At 50.1% G+C, this 16,742-nt stretch overlaps 1 protein-coding gene across 2 annotated transcripts; it reads right to left on the minus strand.

Moving 5' to 3' along the window:
• Window positions 1-962: 962 nt before the first annotated feature.
• On the minus strand, window positions 963-16,480 carry LOC119967770 (gastrula zinc finger protein XlCGF26.1-like). Of its 2 annotated transcripts, none has more exons than XM_038800727.1 (2): window positions 16,342-16,480; window positions 963-3,056 (listed from the first exon to the last, which is right to left on the minus strand). In XM_038800727.1, the coding sequence occupies exon 2, from the start codon at window positions 2,735-2,737 to the stop codon at window positions 1,499-1,501; it is 1,239 nt and encodes a 412-aa protein (XP_038656655.1). In that variant the 5' UTR covers window positions 2,738-3,056; window positions 16,342-16,480; the 3' UTR covers window positions 963-1,498. The 2 variants fall into 2 exon arrangements, with proteins under 2 accessions (XP_038656655.1, XP_038656654.1); XM_038800726.1 differs by lacking the exon at window positions 16,342-16,480 and adding an exon at window positions 16,129-16,285.
• Between the last annotated feature and the right edge of the window lie 262 nt (window positions 16,481-16,742).

A 16,742-nucleotide genomic window follows, 5' to 3' on the forward strand; every position in this document is an offset into this window, starting at 1 on the left:
TGTGACCTCTGGATCAAACCATGTCACGAAGAATGTTCCCGATATCGGGGACATCCAGAACTAATGAAATGAAATAAAAATCGCTTATTGGCACGAGTAGGCTTCAATTAAGTTACTGTGAAAAGCCCCCAGTCGCCACATTCCGGCGCCTGTTCGGGGAGGCTGTTACGGGAATCGAACCATGCTGCTGGCCTGCCTTGGTCTGCTTTCAAAGCCAGCGATTTAGCCCAGTGTGCTAAACAGCCCCTTTGAACTACTGTTCAAATGCACCAGTGTCTGAGCTACTTTCAATTCATGCAATGCTGATGTTGGATTTTGGGTAGACTTTCCTTTATACTTCAATTCCAGATGCTATCTCTGCGGAGTGGGTCTCAAACCAGACTTTGTTACGGGTGGGGGTCCCACCTTTATCAACTGGTGCTGCTGCGTCTTAAATGATTGAAGCCGCGACTTCCAACAGTATCCATGTTGATTAATGAAGCTTTTGTTTTACTTCATTCACCTTGATAAATTAATTTCAAAATGCGGCAGATCTGCAAGAACCACCAGCAAGGACTAATGAACACAAATTGGCGATGTTAATGAGTGGAACCTTTCAAACAATGAATTCTTGATTATGCACCAAAAATCAATTAAGGATAAAGTAAAAGTTCCTATTTTGCTGTGAATGAACTCCTGTTGCGAGTTCTTGAGCTGAGGGCAAAGATGACAGATGGTGTTTTACATAGAATTTACAGTGCAGAAGGATTCCATTCGGCCCATCGAGTCTGCACCGGCTCTTGGAAAGAGCACCCTACCCCCTACCCAAGGTCAACACCTCCACCCTATCCCCATAACTCAGTAACCCCACCCAACACTAAGGCCAATTTTGGACACTAAGGGCAATTTAGCATGGCCAATCCACCTAACCTGCACATCTTTGGACTGTGGGAGGAAACCGGAGCACCCGGAGGAAACCCACACAGACACGGGGAGGATGTGCAGACTCCGCACAGACAGTGACCCAAGCTGGAATCGAACCTGGGACCCTGGAGCTGTGAAGCGATTGTGCTGTCCACAATGCTACCGTGCTGTTTTATCACAGACGGTCCAGCCCAGGCATCAGCGGACCCAGAATGTTAAACTCCAGCCAGTAAGAGGGAATGTTAACATCAGACAACGTCTTTCAGACTATTAGTCCTGAATGGGAGTAAACAGTAGCAATGACACCGAACTCAGGTCATTGCTGACGTGTCTGTCGCCAGTTTGTACGTTGGTAGGTACGTCAGCAGGTTTAAGACAGAGATGAGGAGGAATTTCTTCTCTCAGAGAATAGTGAGTCTATGGAATTCACAAAGTACATTCAAGATAGACAAATGTATAATCAGTAAGGAAATCATGGGTTATGGGAATAAGGTGGAGTTGAGGATTATCCCATTAGATCAGTCCTGATCTCATTGAATGGTGGAGTAGAGCCAATATGCAGATTGGCCGACTTCTGCTCCTCCATCTTATGGTGTCAGCAGGTACTGTGATTCAGTGAATCTGCTTCCTCGCACACAGCAGGTGAATAGTCTTCTGCAGTATGAGTGCGTTGGTGTAACAGCAGACTGCCGGACTGAGTAAATCCCTTCCCACACACAGAGCAGGTGAATGACCTCTCGCCAGTGTGAGTGCGTTGGTGCATCAGCAGGTTGGCGGACTGAGTGAATCCTTTCCCACAAATGGAGCAGGTGAACGGCCTCTCACCACTGTGAACCCGCTGGTGTGCCGTGAGTGTGGATGACTGCCTGAACCACTTCCCGCAGTAAGTGCAGTTGAACGGCTTCTCATTGGTGTGGATGCGACTGTGGGACAGAAGGTTGGAGGAGTGAGTGAATGTCTTCCCACACACGGAGCAGGAGAACGGCCTCTCGCCAGTGTGAACCCGTTGGTGCGCATGGAGGGCAGTTGAATGTTTGAACCTCTTTCCACAAGAGGAGCAGATGAACGGCTTCTCCTTGGTGTGAATTCGCTGGTGTGACTGGAGGCCAGATGAATGAGTGAATGCCTTTCCACACACAGAGCAGGTGAACGGCCTCTCCCCAGTGTGAATGCGCTGGTGCGCAATGAGGGTGGATGACTGCCTGAACCTCTTCCCACAAGAGGGGCAGCTAAATGGTTTCTCCTCGGTGTGTATTCTCTGGTGTGACTGGAGGCCCGATGCCCCAGTGAATCCCTTCCCACACGAGGAGCAGGTGAATGGTCTCTCCCCAGTGTGAACTAGCCGGTGTGCCGTGAGGGTAGATGCCTGCTTGAACCTGCTCCCACAGGACATGCAGCAAAATGGCCTCTCCTCACTGTGCGTTCGCTGGTGTTTCAGCAGGTCGGAGGATCCAGTGAATCCCTTCCCACACACGGAGCAGGTGAATGGCCTCTCCGTGGAGTGAATCCGTTGGTGTCCGTTAAGGTTGGCTGAACAACTGAACCTCTTCCCACAGGTAGAGCAGCTGAACGGCCTCTCCTCAGTGTGAATCCGTTGGTGCAACATGAGGTTGGCTGATTGAGCAAATCCCTTCCCACACACCGAGCAGATGAATGGTCTCTCGCCTGTGTGATTCCGTCGATGGTATTCCAGCAGGTATCGATGATTGAATCTTTTACCACAATCATCACATTTCCACGGCCTCTCCCCAGTGTGACTGCGTCGATGGTATTCCAGTCGGGAGTGACAACTGAATTCTTTGCCACAGTCTTCACATTTCCATTGCTTCCCCATAGTTCTGGTGTCCTGGTGTGTCGTCAGACAGTACAATCAATTGAAGCCTTGTCCACACGAAGAACACATGTGTAATTTCTCCACTCTGTGAATGAAGTGATGTGTTTTCAGACCGTGTAACTGGATAAAGCTCTGTTCAAAGTCAATGTACTGAAAAGCTCTCATTTAGTATGCCTTTGTGGCTCAGTGCATTTTCAGTAACAATGAGATTTGAAATCTTTTCTCAGAGAAAAATCGCATTCAAGGCCGATTAATGAGCGACTGTCAGATCTTGAGATGAAGTTTGGCTTGAGGTTTCCCATCCTCACCTTCCAACACTCTGGAAAATGAGTTTACAGAAGAACATAATTACAGGGAAGAAGTGCAGAACAGACAATTCTCGTTTCTATTGATACTTAGAACATAGAACATTACAGCGCAGTACGGGCCCTTCGGCCCTCGATGTTGCGCCGACCTGTGAAACCATCTGAAGCCTATCTGACCTACACTATTCCATTTTCATCCATATGTCTATCCAGTGACCACTTAAATGCCCTTAAAGTTGGCAAGTCTACTACTGTTGCATGCAGGGCGTTCCACACCCCTACTACTCTCTAAGTAAAGAAACTGCCTCTGACATCTGTCCCATATCTGCTAACCCTCAATTTAAAGCTATGTCCCCTCGTGTTGGTCATCACCATCCGAGGAAAGAGACTCTCACTGTCCACCCTATCTAACCCTCTGACTATCTTATATGTCTCTAGTAAGTGACCTGGGGCAAAGACATTGGCCGAAGTGAGAGAGCAGGGCGAGAAGGTGAAGGAAGTGGAGGAGGCCGTGTTGCAGCACAGCGGCCAGTTTACCTCGATGGGGGACGCGCTGCGGAGGGTGGTGGAGGTCAACAGAGGACTCAGAGCAAAGCTCGAGGACTTGGAGAACCGCTCGAGGCGGCACAATCTGAGAATTGTGGGCTTGCCCGAAGGGACAGAGGGCCCAAGGCCAACAGAGTACTTTGCTGAGAAGTTGGCGGTGCTGATGGGGGAGGGTGAGAACCCCTCCCGGTACGAGCTGGACCGAGCTCATCGGGCATTAAGGCCGGAACCCAAAGTGAACGAGCCGCCAAGAACAGTAATTATCTGCTTCCATCAGTACTGCATGAAGGAGAAGGTGTTAAGCTGGGCGAAGCAGAAGCGCGAGGTGAGTGGGATGGTGCTGGTGTTCGGATCGACCAGGACTTGACGGTTGAGTTGGCAAAAAGACGAGCGGCGTTTGGGCGAGTGAAGGCGGCACTGTACAAGAAGGGGGTGCGATTTGGTATGGTATACCTGGCGAAGCTGAGGGTAACGTATAACGCCAAAGATTTTTATTTTGAGACAGCATTCGTGAGGGCAGAAGGCTTGGGACAGACGTGAGGAGCGGAGCTGGCAGAGAGATTGTGGACTGTGATTTGGGGAGCTGGAAAATGTATCAATGCTACAAATTTATTTTTACTGACGTGTATTGTAAGTTACTTCTCTTTGCATTGTTACAGAGTTCAAGTTAATGGTTGGGTGGATTGGCGTTCTGTGTTGCGACGGTTATATCTTTGTTTAGTGAATTGTTGGAGTTGATTGTTGGTTTTGTTTTTTCTTTCTCTGGGACTGGGTGGAAGGAGACGATATGACTTTGCGGGGGAGCCACCCACGCTAGCTAACTAAAGTCAGCTAGTGAACGGAGGTGAGGTGAGAGGAGGGCTATGGACATTGGAGCCTGGATAGCAGGCTTCAATGGGCCTACGAGGCGAGCGAGAGGGGGGGGGATTGATGCTGGGAGATGTTTTTTCAAGGGGAAATGTAGGGGGTTCTTGCGAGGGGGGCAGGGAGAAGGGGTTCGATGTTAACAATGGACAGGGGCGGGTCAGGCTCATGGGGCAGGGCCCGGTGGTATGATGATGGTGGATAAGGGTGGGGGGGGGGTAGAGACTCCCAGTTAGGATAGTCGCGTGCAACGTGAGAGGGCTAGGAGGTCCGGTCAAGAGGTCAAGGGTGCTTGCGCATCTTAAAAGTCTGAAAGCTGATGTGGCAATGCTGCAGGAGACTCACTTGAGGGTGAAGGACCAGGTGAGACTTAAAAAGAGCTGGGTTAGTCAGGTGTTGCATTCTGGATTTGACGGAAGAGCTCGAGGGGTAGCGGTAATGGACAGGAAAAGAGTACGCTTCCAGGTGGAGAAGGTGATGGCAGATCAGGGGGGTAGATATGTGATTGTGACAGGGGTGCTGGAGGGGGTTAGTGGCGCTGTTAAGTGTATACGGTCCCAACTGGGACGATGTGGGATTCGCGAGGAAGGTGTTTGGGGCCATCCCCGACTTGGACACACATGAGCTGAGGGGGGGGGGGGCCGAAGGCGCTGGCTGGGCTAATGGTGGAAATGGGCGGAGTGGCCCCTTGGAGGTTTCTGCACCTGAGTGAATGGGAGTACTCGTTTTTCTCAGCGGTCCACAAGGTTTACTCGCGGATCGACTTTCTCGTGGTGGGGAAGGCTTTGCTGGCTGGGGTTAAGGGGTCAGAATACTCTGCAATTGCCGTCAGATCATGCTCTGCTTTGGGTGGATATGGTGCTGGAAAAGGGGGTAGTGCAGAGAGTGGAAACTGGATGTGGGGTTTTTGGGGGACCAAGGGTTCTGTGAGAAAATTGAAAAGGTAATTAAGGAATATGTAGGTTTCAACTGTACGGGGGAGGTGTCGAAGGCAGTTGTCTGGGAGGCTCTAAAGGCGGTGGTGAGGGGTGAGGTAATTTTGTTTAAGGCCAGGGTGGACAAAGAGGAGAGGTTGGATTGGCAGAGGGTAATCGATGAGATGTTGGAGGTAGCTAGGAGTTATGCAGAAGATGGGGACCCAGCGAAGTTGCAAGAGGAAGGAACTACAGGCGAGCTTTGACCGACTGTCCACCAGGAAGGCGGTGTGCCAACTGAGATGAGCAAGGGGTGCAGTTTATGAACATGGAGATAAGACGTTTGTTAGCAGGTCGGCTCCGGAGGGAAGCAGCGGCAAGGGAAATTCTTCAGGTGAGGGACAGGGCAGGGAAGTTGGTGGTGGCTCCGGAGCTGATTAACAAGGTTTTTGAGGAGTTTTATGAGAGGTTGTACAGGTCAGAGCCACCTGGGGGAGACCGAGATGCTGGAATTTCTAGATGGGTTGGAGTCCCCGAGGCTAGGGGAGGGGGACAGGGCTACATTAGAAGGAGTGATAGTGGAGCAGGAGATAAAGGATGCGATTGGGAGGATGCAGTCGGGGAAGGTAGCAGGGCCGGATGGGTTTCTGGTGGAATATTATAAAAAATTCAAGGATAAGCTGGCACCCCTGATGGTGGGTATGTTTGAAGAGGCGATAGGGAAGGGGGTGCTGCCACAAACCTTGGGGTAGGCATCAATTTCCCTGTTGCTAAAAAAAGATAAGGATCCGACAGAGTGTGGGTCGTATAGGCCCATATCATTTCTGAATGTGGACGCAAAAGTATTGGCGAAGGTGCTGGCGGGTAGGCTGGAGGAGTGCCTCCCAAAGGTGATAGGTGAGGATCAGACGGGGTTTGTGAAAGGGAGGCAGTTGTTTTCGAACATTAGGAGGGTTTTGAACATTGTTAATGCACCGGCGGAAGGGAAGGGAAGGTGGTTGTGGCATTGGATGGCGAGAAGGCGTTTGACCACATTGCCGGCTCTGCTCGCGTCTTTCTTGTTGAACTTTGTCTTCTTACACAGCCACTTCTACTCCAATTCTCCCACCTGTTGGGGGGGGACAACCTACCAGAGGCCACGGTGGCCAGGTCTCTGTCACTGAGTCTGTCCCTGTGGCTCAGAAAGGAAGGGGGGAGAGCAGGAGAGCATCAGTTATTGGAGACTCTATAGTTAGAGGTACAGACAGGCGGTTCTGTGGCAACGATAGAGGCCCAAGGTTGGTGTGTTGCCTCCCAGGTGCCAAGGTCCGTGACCTCTCTGATCGTGTTTTCAGGATCCTTAAGGGGGAGGGGGAGCTGCCACAAGCTGTGGTACACATCGGTACCAAGGACATAGGTAGAAAAGGGACGGGGATTTAAAACAGGAATTCAGGGAGCTAGGGTGGAAGCTGAGAGCCAGGACAGACCGTGTTGTCATCTCTGATTTGCTGCCAGTACCACATGCTAGCGAGGTGTAGGAACAGGGAGAGAGGGCAGTTAAACACGTGGCTACAGGGATGGTGTAGGAGGGAGGGTTTCAGTTACATGGATAATTGGAGAACATTCTGGGGAAGGTGGGACCTGTACAAACAGGACGGGTTACACCTGAACCAGAGGGGCACCAATATCCTGGGAGGGAAATTTGCTACAACTCTTCGAGGGGGTTTAAACTAATTTGGCAGGGGAATGGAAACTAATTTTTTGTAATCCAGGAAATAGCGTTGCTGGAGTTCAGGAGGTTGAGGGTAGTGCAGTACTGAGGAAGGTACCAAGGTCACATGAGTGGACCTGCAGGCATGAAGGTGGTTTGAAGTGTGTCTACTTCAATGCGAGGAGCATCAGGAATAAGGTTGGTGAGCTTGAAGCATGGATTGGTACCTGGGACAACGATGTTGTGGCCATTACGGAGACATGGATAGAACAGGGGCAGGAATGGTTGTTGGAGGTTCTGGGGTTTAGATGTTTCAGTAAGATTAGGGAAGGTGATAAAAGAGGTGGAGGAGTAGCATTGTTAATCAAGGATAGTATAGTGGCTGCAGATGGGCAGTTTGAGGAGGATCTGTCTACCGAGGTAGTGTGGACTGAAGTTAGAAATAGGAAAGGAGCGGTCACTTTTTTCTGTGTTTTCTATAGGCCCCCAAAGAGTAACAGAGATGTGGAGGAAAAGATTGCAACACAGATTTTGGATAGGTTCGGTAGTCACAGGGTAGCTGTCTTGGGTGACTTTAACTTTCCAAATATTGATTGGAACCACTGTAATTCAAATAGTTTGGATGGGGCTGTTTTTATCCAGTGTGTGCAGGAGGGTTTCCTCACACAATATGTGGCTAGACCGACAAGAGGCGGGGCCACATTGGATTTGGTACTGGGTAATGAACCGGGCCAAGTGTTAGATTTGGTCATTTTGGAGATAGTGACCACAATTCGGTCTCTTTCACTATAGCAATGGAGATGGATAGGAACATACGGCAGAGCAAGATTTATAACTGGTGGAAGGGTAATTACGATGCGATTAGGCAAGAATTGGGGAGCATAAGATGGAAACAGGAACTGTCAGTTGAGATGTGGAGCTTGTTCAAGGAGCAAATACTGCGTGCCCTTGATATGTATGTCCCTGTCAGGCAGGGAGGAAATGGTCGAGTGAGGAACCATGGTTTACAAAAGTGGTTGAACGTTTTTTCAAGAGGAAGAAGAGGGCTTATGTAAGGATGAGAAAACAAGGTTCAGTTAGGGCACTTGAGGGATATAAGGGGGGGCGATTCTCCGCTGCCCAGGCTGGGTGGGAGAATCACGGGAGGGCCGCTCTGGCACACCCACCCCCCCTCCCCCCCCCCCCCCCCCCCCCCCGCGATTCTCCCACCCCCCCCAAAATGGAAAATCGCGGATCGCCGTTTTTCACAGAGACCCGCGATTCTCCGGCCCGGATGGGCCGAGCGGCCTGCCGTTCCCGACCTGTTCACGCCGGCAGCAACCACACCTGGTCACTGCCAGCATGAACATATCGCAAAAGGTGAGTTTGGGGCCTGCGGGGGGGCAGAGAGGGGAGCGAGCACCATGGCCGTGCTCGGGAGGGGACTGGCCCGCGATCGGTGCCCGCCGATCGTCGGGCCGGTGTCTCCAAGAGACGCACTCTTTCCCCTCCGCCGCCCCGCAAGATCAAGCCACCACATCTTGCAGGGCAGTGGAAGACAGCAACCATGCATGCGCAGCTGACGTCATTAGGCGCCGCCGGCCGCGTCATTCTCAGCGCGCCACCTTGACGCCAGCGTCAAGGCCCGGCAGCCGAGTTCCCCACAACGCCGCTCCTAGCCCCCCGGGGGGGGGGGGGGGGGGGGGAATAGGGGGCGAGGAGCGGCCTCCGACGCCGTCGTGAAGCGTCAGCCGTTGCGAAGAATTCCGCCCAAGATAGCTAGGAAGGAGCTCAAGAAAGGGCTTAGGAGAGCTCGAAGGGGGCATGAGAAGTCCTTGGCCGGTAGGATCAAGGAAAACCCCAAGGCTTTTTACACTTATGTGAGGAATAAAAGAATGACCAAATTAGGGCCGGTCAAGGACAGTCGTGGGAACGTGTGCATGGAGTCTGAAGATATCGGAGAGGCCCTAAATTAATAAGTTTTCACAAAGGAGAAGGGCCATGTTGTTGAGGAGGATAGTGCGATACAGGCTGGTAGGCTGGAGGAGGTAGATATTCGGAACGAAGATGTGTTAGAAATTTTGAGAAGCCCGAGGATAGATACGTCCCCTAGGCCTGATGGGATATATCATAGGATTCTTTGGGAGGCGAGGGATGAGATTGCAGAGCCTTTGGCTTTGATCTTTATGTCCTCACTGTCTACAGGAATAGTGCCAGAAGACTGGAGAGAGTCATAGAACAAAGAACATTACAGCGCAGTACAGGCCCTTCGACCCTCGATGTTGCGCCGACCTGTGAAACCACTCTGAAGCCCATCTACACTATTCCCTTATCATCCATATGCCTATCCAATGACCATTTGAATGCCCTTAGTGTTGGTGAGTCACTACTGTTGCAGGCAGGGCATGCCACGCCCTTACTAGTCTCTGAGTAAAGAACCTACCTCTGACATCTGTCCTATATCTATCTCCCCTCAATTTAAAGCTATGTCCCCTTGTGCTAGATATCACGATCTGAGGGAAAAGGCTCTCACTGTCCGCCCTATCTAATCATCTTGTATGCCTCAATTGTCACCTCTTAACCTTCTTCTCTCTAACAAAAACAGCCTCAAGTCCCTCAGCCTTCCCTCATAAGATCTTACCTCCATACCAGGCAACATCCTGGTAAATCTCCTCTGCACCCTTTCCAATGCTTCCACCTCCTGCCTATAATGTGGCGACCAGAACTGTTCGCAATACTCCAAATGCGGCCGCACCAGAGTTTTGTACAGCTGCAACATGACCTCATGGCTCCGAAACTCAATCCCTCTACCAATAGAAGCTAACACACCGTATGCCTTCTTAACAACCCTCTCAACCTGGGTGGCAATTTTCAGGGATCTATGTACATGGACACCGAGATCTCTGCTCGTCCACACTACCAAGAATCTTACCATTAGCCCAGTACTCTGTCTTCCTGAACATTTCCCATCAACAACCACCCTTTGTCTACTCAAACCCACGTATCCACCCTATACCCGTAACCCAACAGGCAGCACGGTAGCATGGTGGTTAGCATCAATGCTTCACAGCTCCAGGGTCCCAGGTTCGATTCCCGGCTGGGTCACTGTCTGTGTGGAGTCTGCACGTCCTCCCTGTGTGTGCGTGGGTTTCCTCCGGGTGCTCCGGTTTCCTCCCACAGTCCAAAGATGTGCGGGTTAGGTGGATTGGCCATGCTAAATTGCCCGTAGTGTAAGGTTAATGGGGGGATTGTTGGGTTACGGGTATACGGGTTACGTGGGTTTAAGTAGGGTGATCATTGCTCGGCACAACATCGAGGGCCGAAGGGCCTGTTCTGTGCTGTATGTTCTATGTTCTATGTAAGGACACGCAGTAGCTGTTCCTTGAACAAGCTCCACATTTCCATTGTGCCCATCCCCTGCAGTTTCCCTCCCTATCCGATGCATCCTACGTCTTCCCTCATCGCAACATAATTGCTTTTCCCCCAGATATAACTCTTGCCCTGTGGTGTATACCTATCCCTTTCCATCACTAAAGTAAATGTAATTGAATTGTAGTCACTCTCACCAAAGTGCTCACCTACCTCCAAATCTAACAATTGTCCTGGTTCATTAGCCAGTACCATATCCAATATGGCCTCGCCTCTCATTGGCCTATCTACATACTGTGTCAGGAAACCCTCCTGCACACATTGGACAAAAACGGACCCATCTAAAGTACTCGAACTATAGCGTTTCCAGTCAATATTTGGAAAGTTAAAGTCCCCCATGACAACTACCCTGTTACTTTTGCTCCTATCCAGAATCATCTTTACAATCCTTTCCTCGACACCTCTGGAACTTTTCGGAGGCCTATAGAAAATCCATAACAGGATGACCTCACCTTTCCTGTTTCTAATCTCAGCCCATACTACCTCAGTGGACGAGTCCTCATCAAACGTCCTTTCTGCCACCGTAATTCTGTCCTTGACTAACAATGCCACCCCTCCCCCTCTTTTACCACCTTCCCTGAACTTACTGAAATATCTAAACCCCGGCACCTGCAATAACCATTCCTGTTCCTGCTCTATCCATGTCTCCGAAATGGCCACAACATCGAAGTCCCAGGTACCAACCCATGCCACAAGTTCAGCCACCTTATTCAGGATGCTCCTGGCATTGAAGTAGACACACTTTAAACCACCTTCCTGCCTGCCGGTACACTCCTGAAACTTTGAAACCTTAACAATGACCTCACTATTCTCAACCTCCTGTATACTGGAGCTACAATTCAGGTTCCCAATCCCCTGCTGAACTAGTTTAAACCCTCCCAAAGAGCATTAGCAAATTTCCCCCCCAGGATATTGGTACCCCTCTGGTCCAGGTGTAGACCATCCCGTTTGTAGTGGTCCCACCTACCAATTATCCAGGAATCTAAAACACTCCCTCCTGCACCATCCCTGTAGCCACGTGTTCAACTGCTCTCTCTCCTTATTCCTTGTCTCACTAGCACGTGGCACGGGTAACAACCCAGAGATAATAACTCTGATTGTTCTAGCTCTAAGTTTCCACCCTACCTCTCTGAATTCCTGCCGTACATCCCTATCCCTTTTCCTACCTATGTCATTGGTGCCTATGTGGACCACGACTTGGGGCTGCTCCCCCTCCCCCTTAAGGATCCCGAAAACACGATCCGAGACATCCGAGTCGAATGTTGGCCCCTTGTTCAAGAAAGGGAATGGCTATAACCCTGGGAATTGTAGGCCGGTTAGTCTCACTTCAGTCATTGGTAAATTATTGGAAAGGGTCCTGAGGGATAGGATTTATAATCATTTGGAAAGATACAGCTTAATCCAGGATAGTCAGCACGGATTTGTGAGGGGTAAGTCTTGCCTCGCAAGTTTGATTGTATTCTTTGAGGAGGTAACTAAGTACATAGATGAAGGTAGAGCAGTTGATGGTGTATACACGGATTTTAGTAAGGTGTTTGATAAGTTGCTCCATGGTCGGCTCATGCAGAACGTAAGGAGCCATGGCATAGAGGGAAATTTGGCCGATTGGATCAATAACTGGCTATCACATAGAAGACAGGGTGGTGGTAGATGGTAAATTTTCATCCTGGAGCCCAGTTACCAGCGGTGTACCACAGGGATCAGTGCCGAGTCCTCTGCTATTTGTGATTTTTATCAATAACTTAGATGATGGAGTTGAAGGTTGGGTTAGTAAATTTGCTGATGACACCAAGATTGGTGGAGTAGTGGATAATGTGGAGGGCTGTTGTAGGCTGCAAAGAGACATTGATAGGATGCAGAGCTTGGCTGAAAAGTGGCAGATGGAGTTTAACCCTGATAAGTGTGAGGTGATTCATTTTGGTCGGACAAATTTGAATGCGGATTACAGAGTTAACTAGAGGGTTCTGAATAATGTGGAGGAGCAGAGAGATCGCAGAGTTCATGTCCATAGATCTCTGAAAGTTGCCACCCAAGTGAATAGAGCCGTGAAGAAAGCCTATCGTGTGTTAGCATTTATTAACAGGGGCCGTGAGGTTATGCTGCAACTGTACAAGACCTTGGTTAGACCACATTTGGAGTATTGTGTGCAGTTCTGGTCACCTCATTATAGGAAGGATGTGGAAGCATTGGAAAGGGTGCAAAGGAGATTTACCAGGATGCTGCCTGGATTGGTGGGTGGGTCTTATGAGGAAAGGTTGAGGGAGCTAGGACTTTTCTCATTGGAGCGAAGGAGGATGAGAGGTGACTTAATTGAGGTGTATAAGATGATGAGAGGGATAGATAGAGTGGGCGTTCAGCGACTTTTTCCTCGGGTGGATGTAGTTGTTACAAGGGGGCATAACTATAAGGTTCATGGTGGGAGATATAGGATGGATGTCAGAGTTAGGTTCTTTACTCAGATAGTTGTTGGGGCGTGGAACGCACTCCCAGCAATGGTGGTGGAGTCAGACACTTTAGGAACTAACAAGTGGTTACTGGATAGGCATATGGAGTGAATGATTGGGAGTAGGTTGATTTGATCTCAGTTTCAGACTAGTTTGTCACAACATCGTGGGCCGAAGGGCCTGTACTGTGCTGTACAGTTCTATGTTCTAATTCGCCATATACCAGTGGGGGATTTCTCCTCACCGTCTCACTCTCCCCGATTAATCCAGTAAAATTCAGAAAAAAAGCGGGAGAAATAGTCCAAATATTCCGTCACAAGCGGGAGCTATCAAATGTGCGACCTACTCCTCCAAGGCCGCCACCCGAAGTCCTGCAGTTGCCTTCTTAACTGCTGACTGAACCTGAATGTTAACCTTAAGAGAATCATGAACAAGGATTCCAAGTCCTTTGTGCTTCTGATTTCCTAAGCATTTCCCCATTTAGAAAATAGTCTGTGCCTAAATTCCTCCTTCCAAAGTGCATAACCTCACACTTTTCCACATTGTATTTCTTTTGCCACTTCATTGCCCACTCTCCTAGCCTGTCCAATCCTTCGGCAGCCCCTTGCTTCAATACTGCAGGTCCCTCTACAGAGCTTTGTATCATCTGCAAACTTTGCAATAGTGCCATCAGTTCCTTCTTCCAGATCATTAATGTACATTGTGAAAAGTTGTAGTCCCAGCACAGACTCCTGAGACACACCACTAGTCACCAGCTGCCATCCTGAAAAAGACCCCTTTGTCCCCACTCTCTGCCTTCTGCCAGTCAGCCAATCCTCTAACCATGCCAGGATCTTACCTTAACACCATGGGCTCTTAACGTATTTACCAATCTCCTATGCGGCACCTTTTCAAAGGCCTTCTGAAATCTAAAGAAATCATGTCCACTACTTCTCCTTTGTCTGACTTTCTGGTTACCCCCCAAAGAACTCTAACAAATTTGTCAACATGACCTCCCTTTGACAAAGCTGTTCTGACTCAGTCCTATTTTACCATGCACTTCCAAGTACTCTGCGATCTCATCTTTAATAATGGACTCTAAAATCTTACCAATGACCAAAGTCAGGCTAACCGGCCTATAATTTCCCATCTTCTGCCTCCCTCCCTTCTTGAAAAATGGTGTCACATTAGCCACTTTCCAGTCCTCTGGGACCCTTCCTGCCTCCAATCCTGAAAGATCACCACCAATGCCTCCACAATCTCCTCAGCTATCTCTTTTAGGACCCTGGGGTGTAGTCCATCCAGTCCAGGTGACTTATCCACCTTCAGATTCCCCAGAACCTTCTCCTTAGCGATGACCACTGCACTCACCTCTGTCCCCTGATTCACCTGGAGCTCTGGCATCCCACTGATGTTTTCCACCGTGAAGACTGATGCAAAATAACTATTCAGTTCTTCTGCCATTTCTTTGCTTCCTATTATTACCTCTCCAGCCACATTTTCCAGTGGTCCATTGTCTATCTTTTCCCCACTCTTATCTTTTATATATTGAAAGAAACTCTTCCTATCTCCTTTTATATTACTAGCTAGCTTGCACTCATATTTCATCTTCTCTCCCCTTATTGCTTTTTTCGTTGTCCCCTGCTCACTTTTAGAGGCTTCCCAATCGTCTGGCTTCTCACTAATCCTCACCGCTTTGTATGCTTTTTCTTTTGCTTTTATGCTGTCCTTGACTTCCCTCGTCAACCATCGATGCCTTGCCTGCCCTTACCATGTTTCCTCCTCCTTGGGATCAATTTCTGTTTTGCCTCCCGAATAATCCCCCAAAACCCCTGCCATTGCTGTTCCACTATCTTCCCTGCTAGGTTCCTTGTCCAATCAACTCTCAACAGCTCTTCCCTCATGTCTTTGTAGTTACCCTTATTTAATTGTAATACTGTCACATCTGACTCCCGCTTCTCCCTCTCAAGATCCTGCAGTTGTCAAGGGCATTTTTGCTGCAAATTGACCCAAGCGGGCAATCAGGGCGAACCCGGAGTGCAGCTGTAGACTGCCCCCTGACAGAATTCAGCGGAGGCTTCATAGAGCTCTGTTTGGCCACTGCGGAACTTATTACCTGGATGGTGGGTACTGCACATGCTAAAACTAATTCTGGGGGCAATGCTAAAGGGTTGGCCACCCTCACTCTGCCTGGGTGCTTACAATCAAAGAATCCCTGCAGTGCAGAAAGTGGTCATTCAGCCCATCGAGTCTGCACAGACCCTTTGAAAGTCCACTCTACCTAGACTACCAATACAGCCCACATTATTCCTGCAATACTACTCTAAGGGACAATGTAGTGTGATGAATCCACCTAACCTGCACTTTAAACTGTGGGAGGAAACCGGAGCACCCGGAGGAAACCAACGCAATGACGGGGAGAATGTACAAACTGCACACAGTCACCGGGTTCCTGGTATGAGGCAGCAGTATAAGCACTGTGCCACTGTGCCCCACTGAGAAACAAATCAAATGAACCATTCCTGGTCACTGGGACACTGCAGCCCTGCCACTTCCATGGGGCAAAAATCATACAACCTCAAATAGAGATCTAGTGGCTATAAGCTCGTCTTACAGAAGGGCAGTTCAGATCCAAAACGTTAACTCTGTTTCTCTCTCCACAGATGCTGCCAGATCTGCTGAGACTTTTCCAGCATTATCTTTTTTTCAAACAATCTCACCTGGGTACAGGGACCACCCCTCCTCCCCTGGGGGCCTCGCCACCCCCCAGGAGTACCCAGTTCAAATAATCTCTCCTGGCCAGTGGGACCACCCAAGATGACACCCTTTCCCAGGGTCACCCATACCCATGAGGGCACGCCCTCCACCAGCACAACACCTCCTCCCTATTGCATCACCGAATCAAGTCCAGAGGTGTAGGTCAGGTTTGGTTATGGAGTTATGGCGATGAGGTGGGTGAATGGGGTAGGGTGCAGACACGATGGGCCGAATAGCCTCCTCCTGCACTGTGGGGATTCCCTGGTTCCAATCTCTCCTGGTCACTGGAAGCACTCATTTGTGCCTCCCCCTGATGTCAGCTCTGTGGGTCGCTCTGGCAGGATGGGTGGCCCCGCACCGGGACGGGGTGGGGTGGGGAGAGCCGCGGGACGGGGTGGGGGGAGCCGCGGGACGGGGCGGGGGGAGCCGCGGGAAGGACCGCTTCTGATTCCGGCCCCTGCGGCCGCGGGAACCTCTTCCTTACCAGGTCCAGCGCCTGGGTCCTCCGGCGGGGTCCCGGCTCCAGCGGCCAGGTCCAGCGCCTGGGTCCTCCGGCGGGGTCCTGGCTCCAGTGGCCGGCCCCCGGCTCCAGGCTCTCTCTCTGTCTCTGCCTCTCCAGCTGCTCACCCACTCACTGCACTTCCCCCGCGCGCGGAGATTGCTGGGTGTCAGCGCCCACATTTCGCCAAACACTTACTTGTTTTCCTTCATGCATTTAAATCGCTGGCTTGTATTGGATACAAAATTAAAGGAAGCTTTTCTTTATTTGTGCGTTGCTGTGCCCAGCGTTCATTACCCATCCCTGTGGAGATGACGGTGTTGCAGCGGAATGGGCACAGTAAGAAATCTTACAACACCCCAGGTTATAGTCCAGCAGGTTTGTTGGAATCACCAGCTTTCAGAGCACAGCTCCTTCCGCCGGTGAAAGTGGGCCCAACCAACCAGGTATTCTATGGGGCCTCCGCAATGTTCCGCCTCTGCTGCGCTCTGAAAGCCAGTGATTCGAAACAAACCTGTTGGACTTTAACCTGGTGTTGAGAAGGCGGTGGTGAGATTAGTTATTGTACCGCTGCAGTCCCTACCATGTAGCTACACAAA

The sequence above is a fragment of the Scyliorhinus canicula genome, chromosome 6, assembly GCF_902713615.1.
Source record: "Scyliorhinus canicula chromosome 6, sScyCan1.1, whole genome shotgun sequence".
Lineage (NCBI taxonomy): Eukaryota > Metazoa > Chordata > Chondrichthyes > Carcharhiniformes > Scyliorhinidae > Scyliorhinus > Scyliorhinus canicula.

What these genes read in the sequence shown, in the direction of transcription:
- LOC119967770 (XM_038800727.1), bottom strand. Translation starts at nt 2,737, where the DNA reads ATGGGGAAGCAATGGAAATGTGAAGACTGTGGCAAAGAATTCAGTTGT.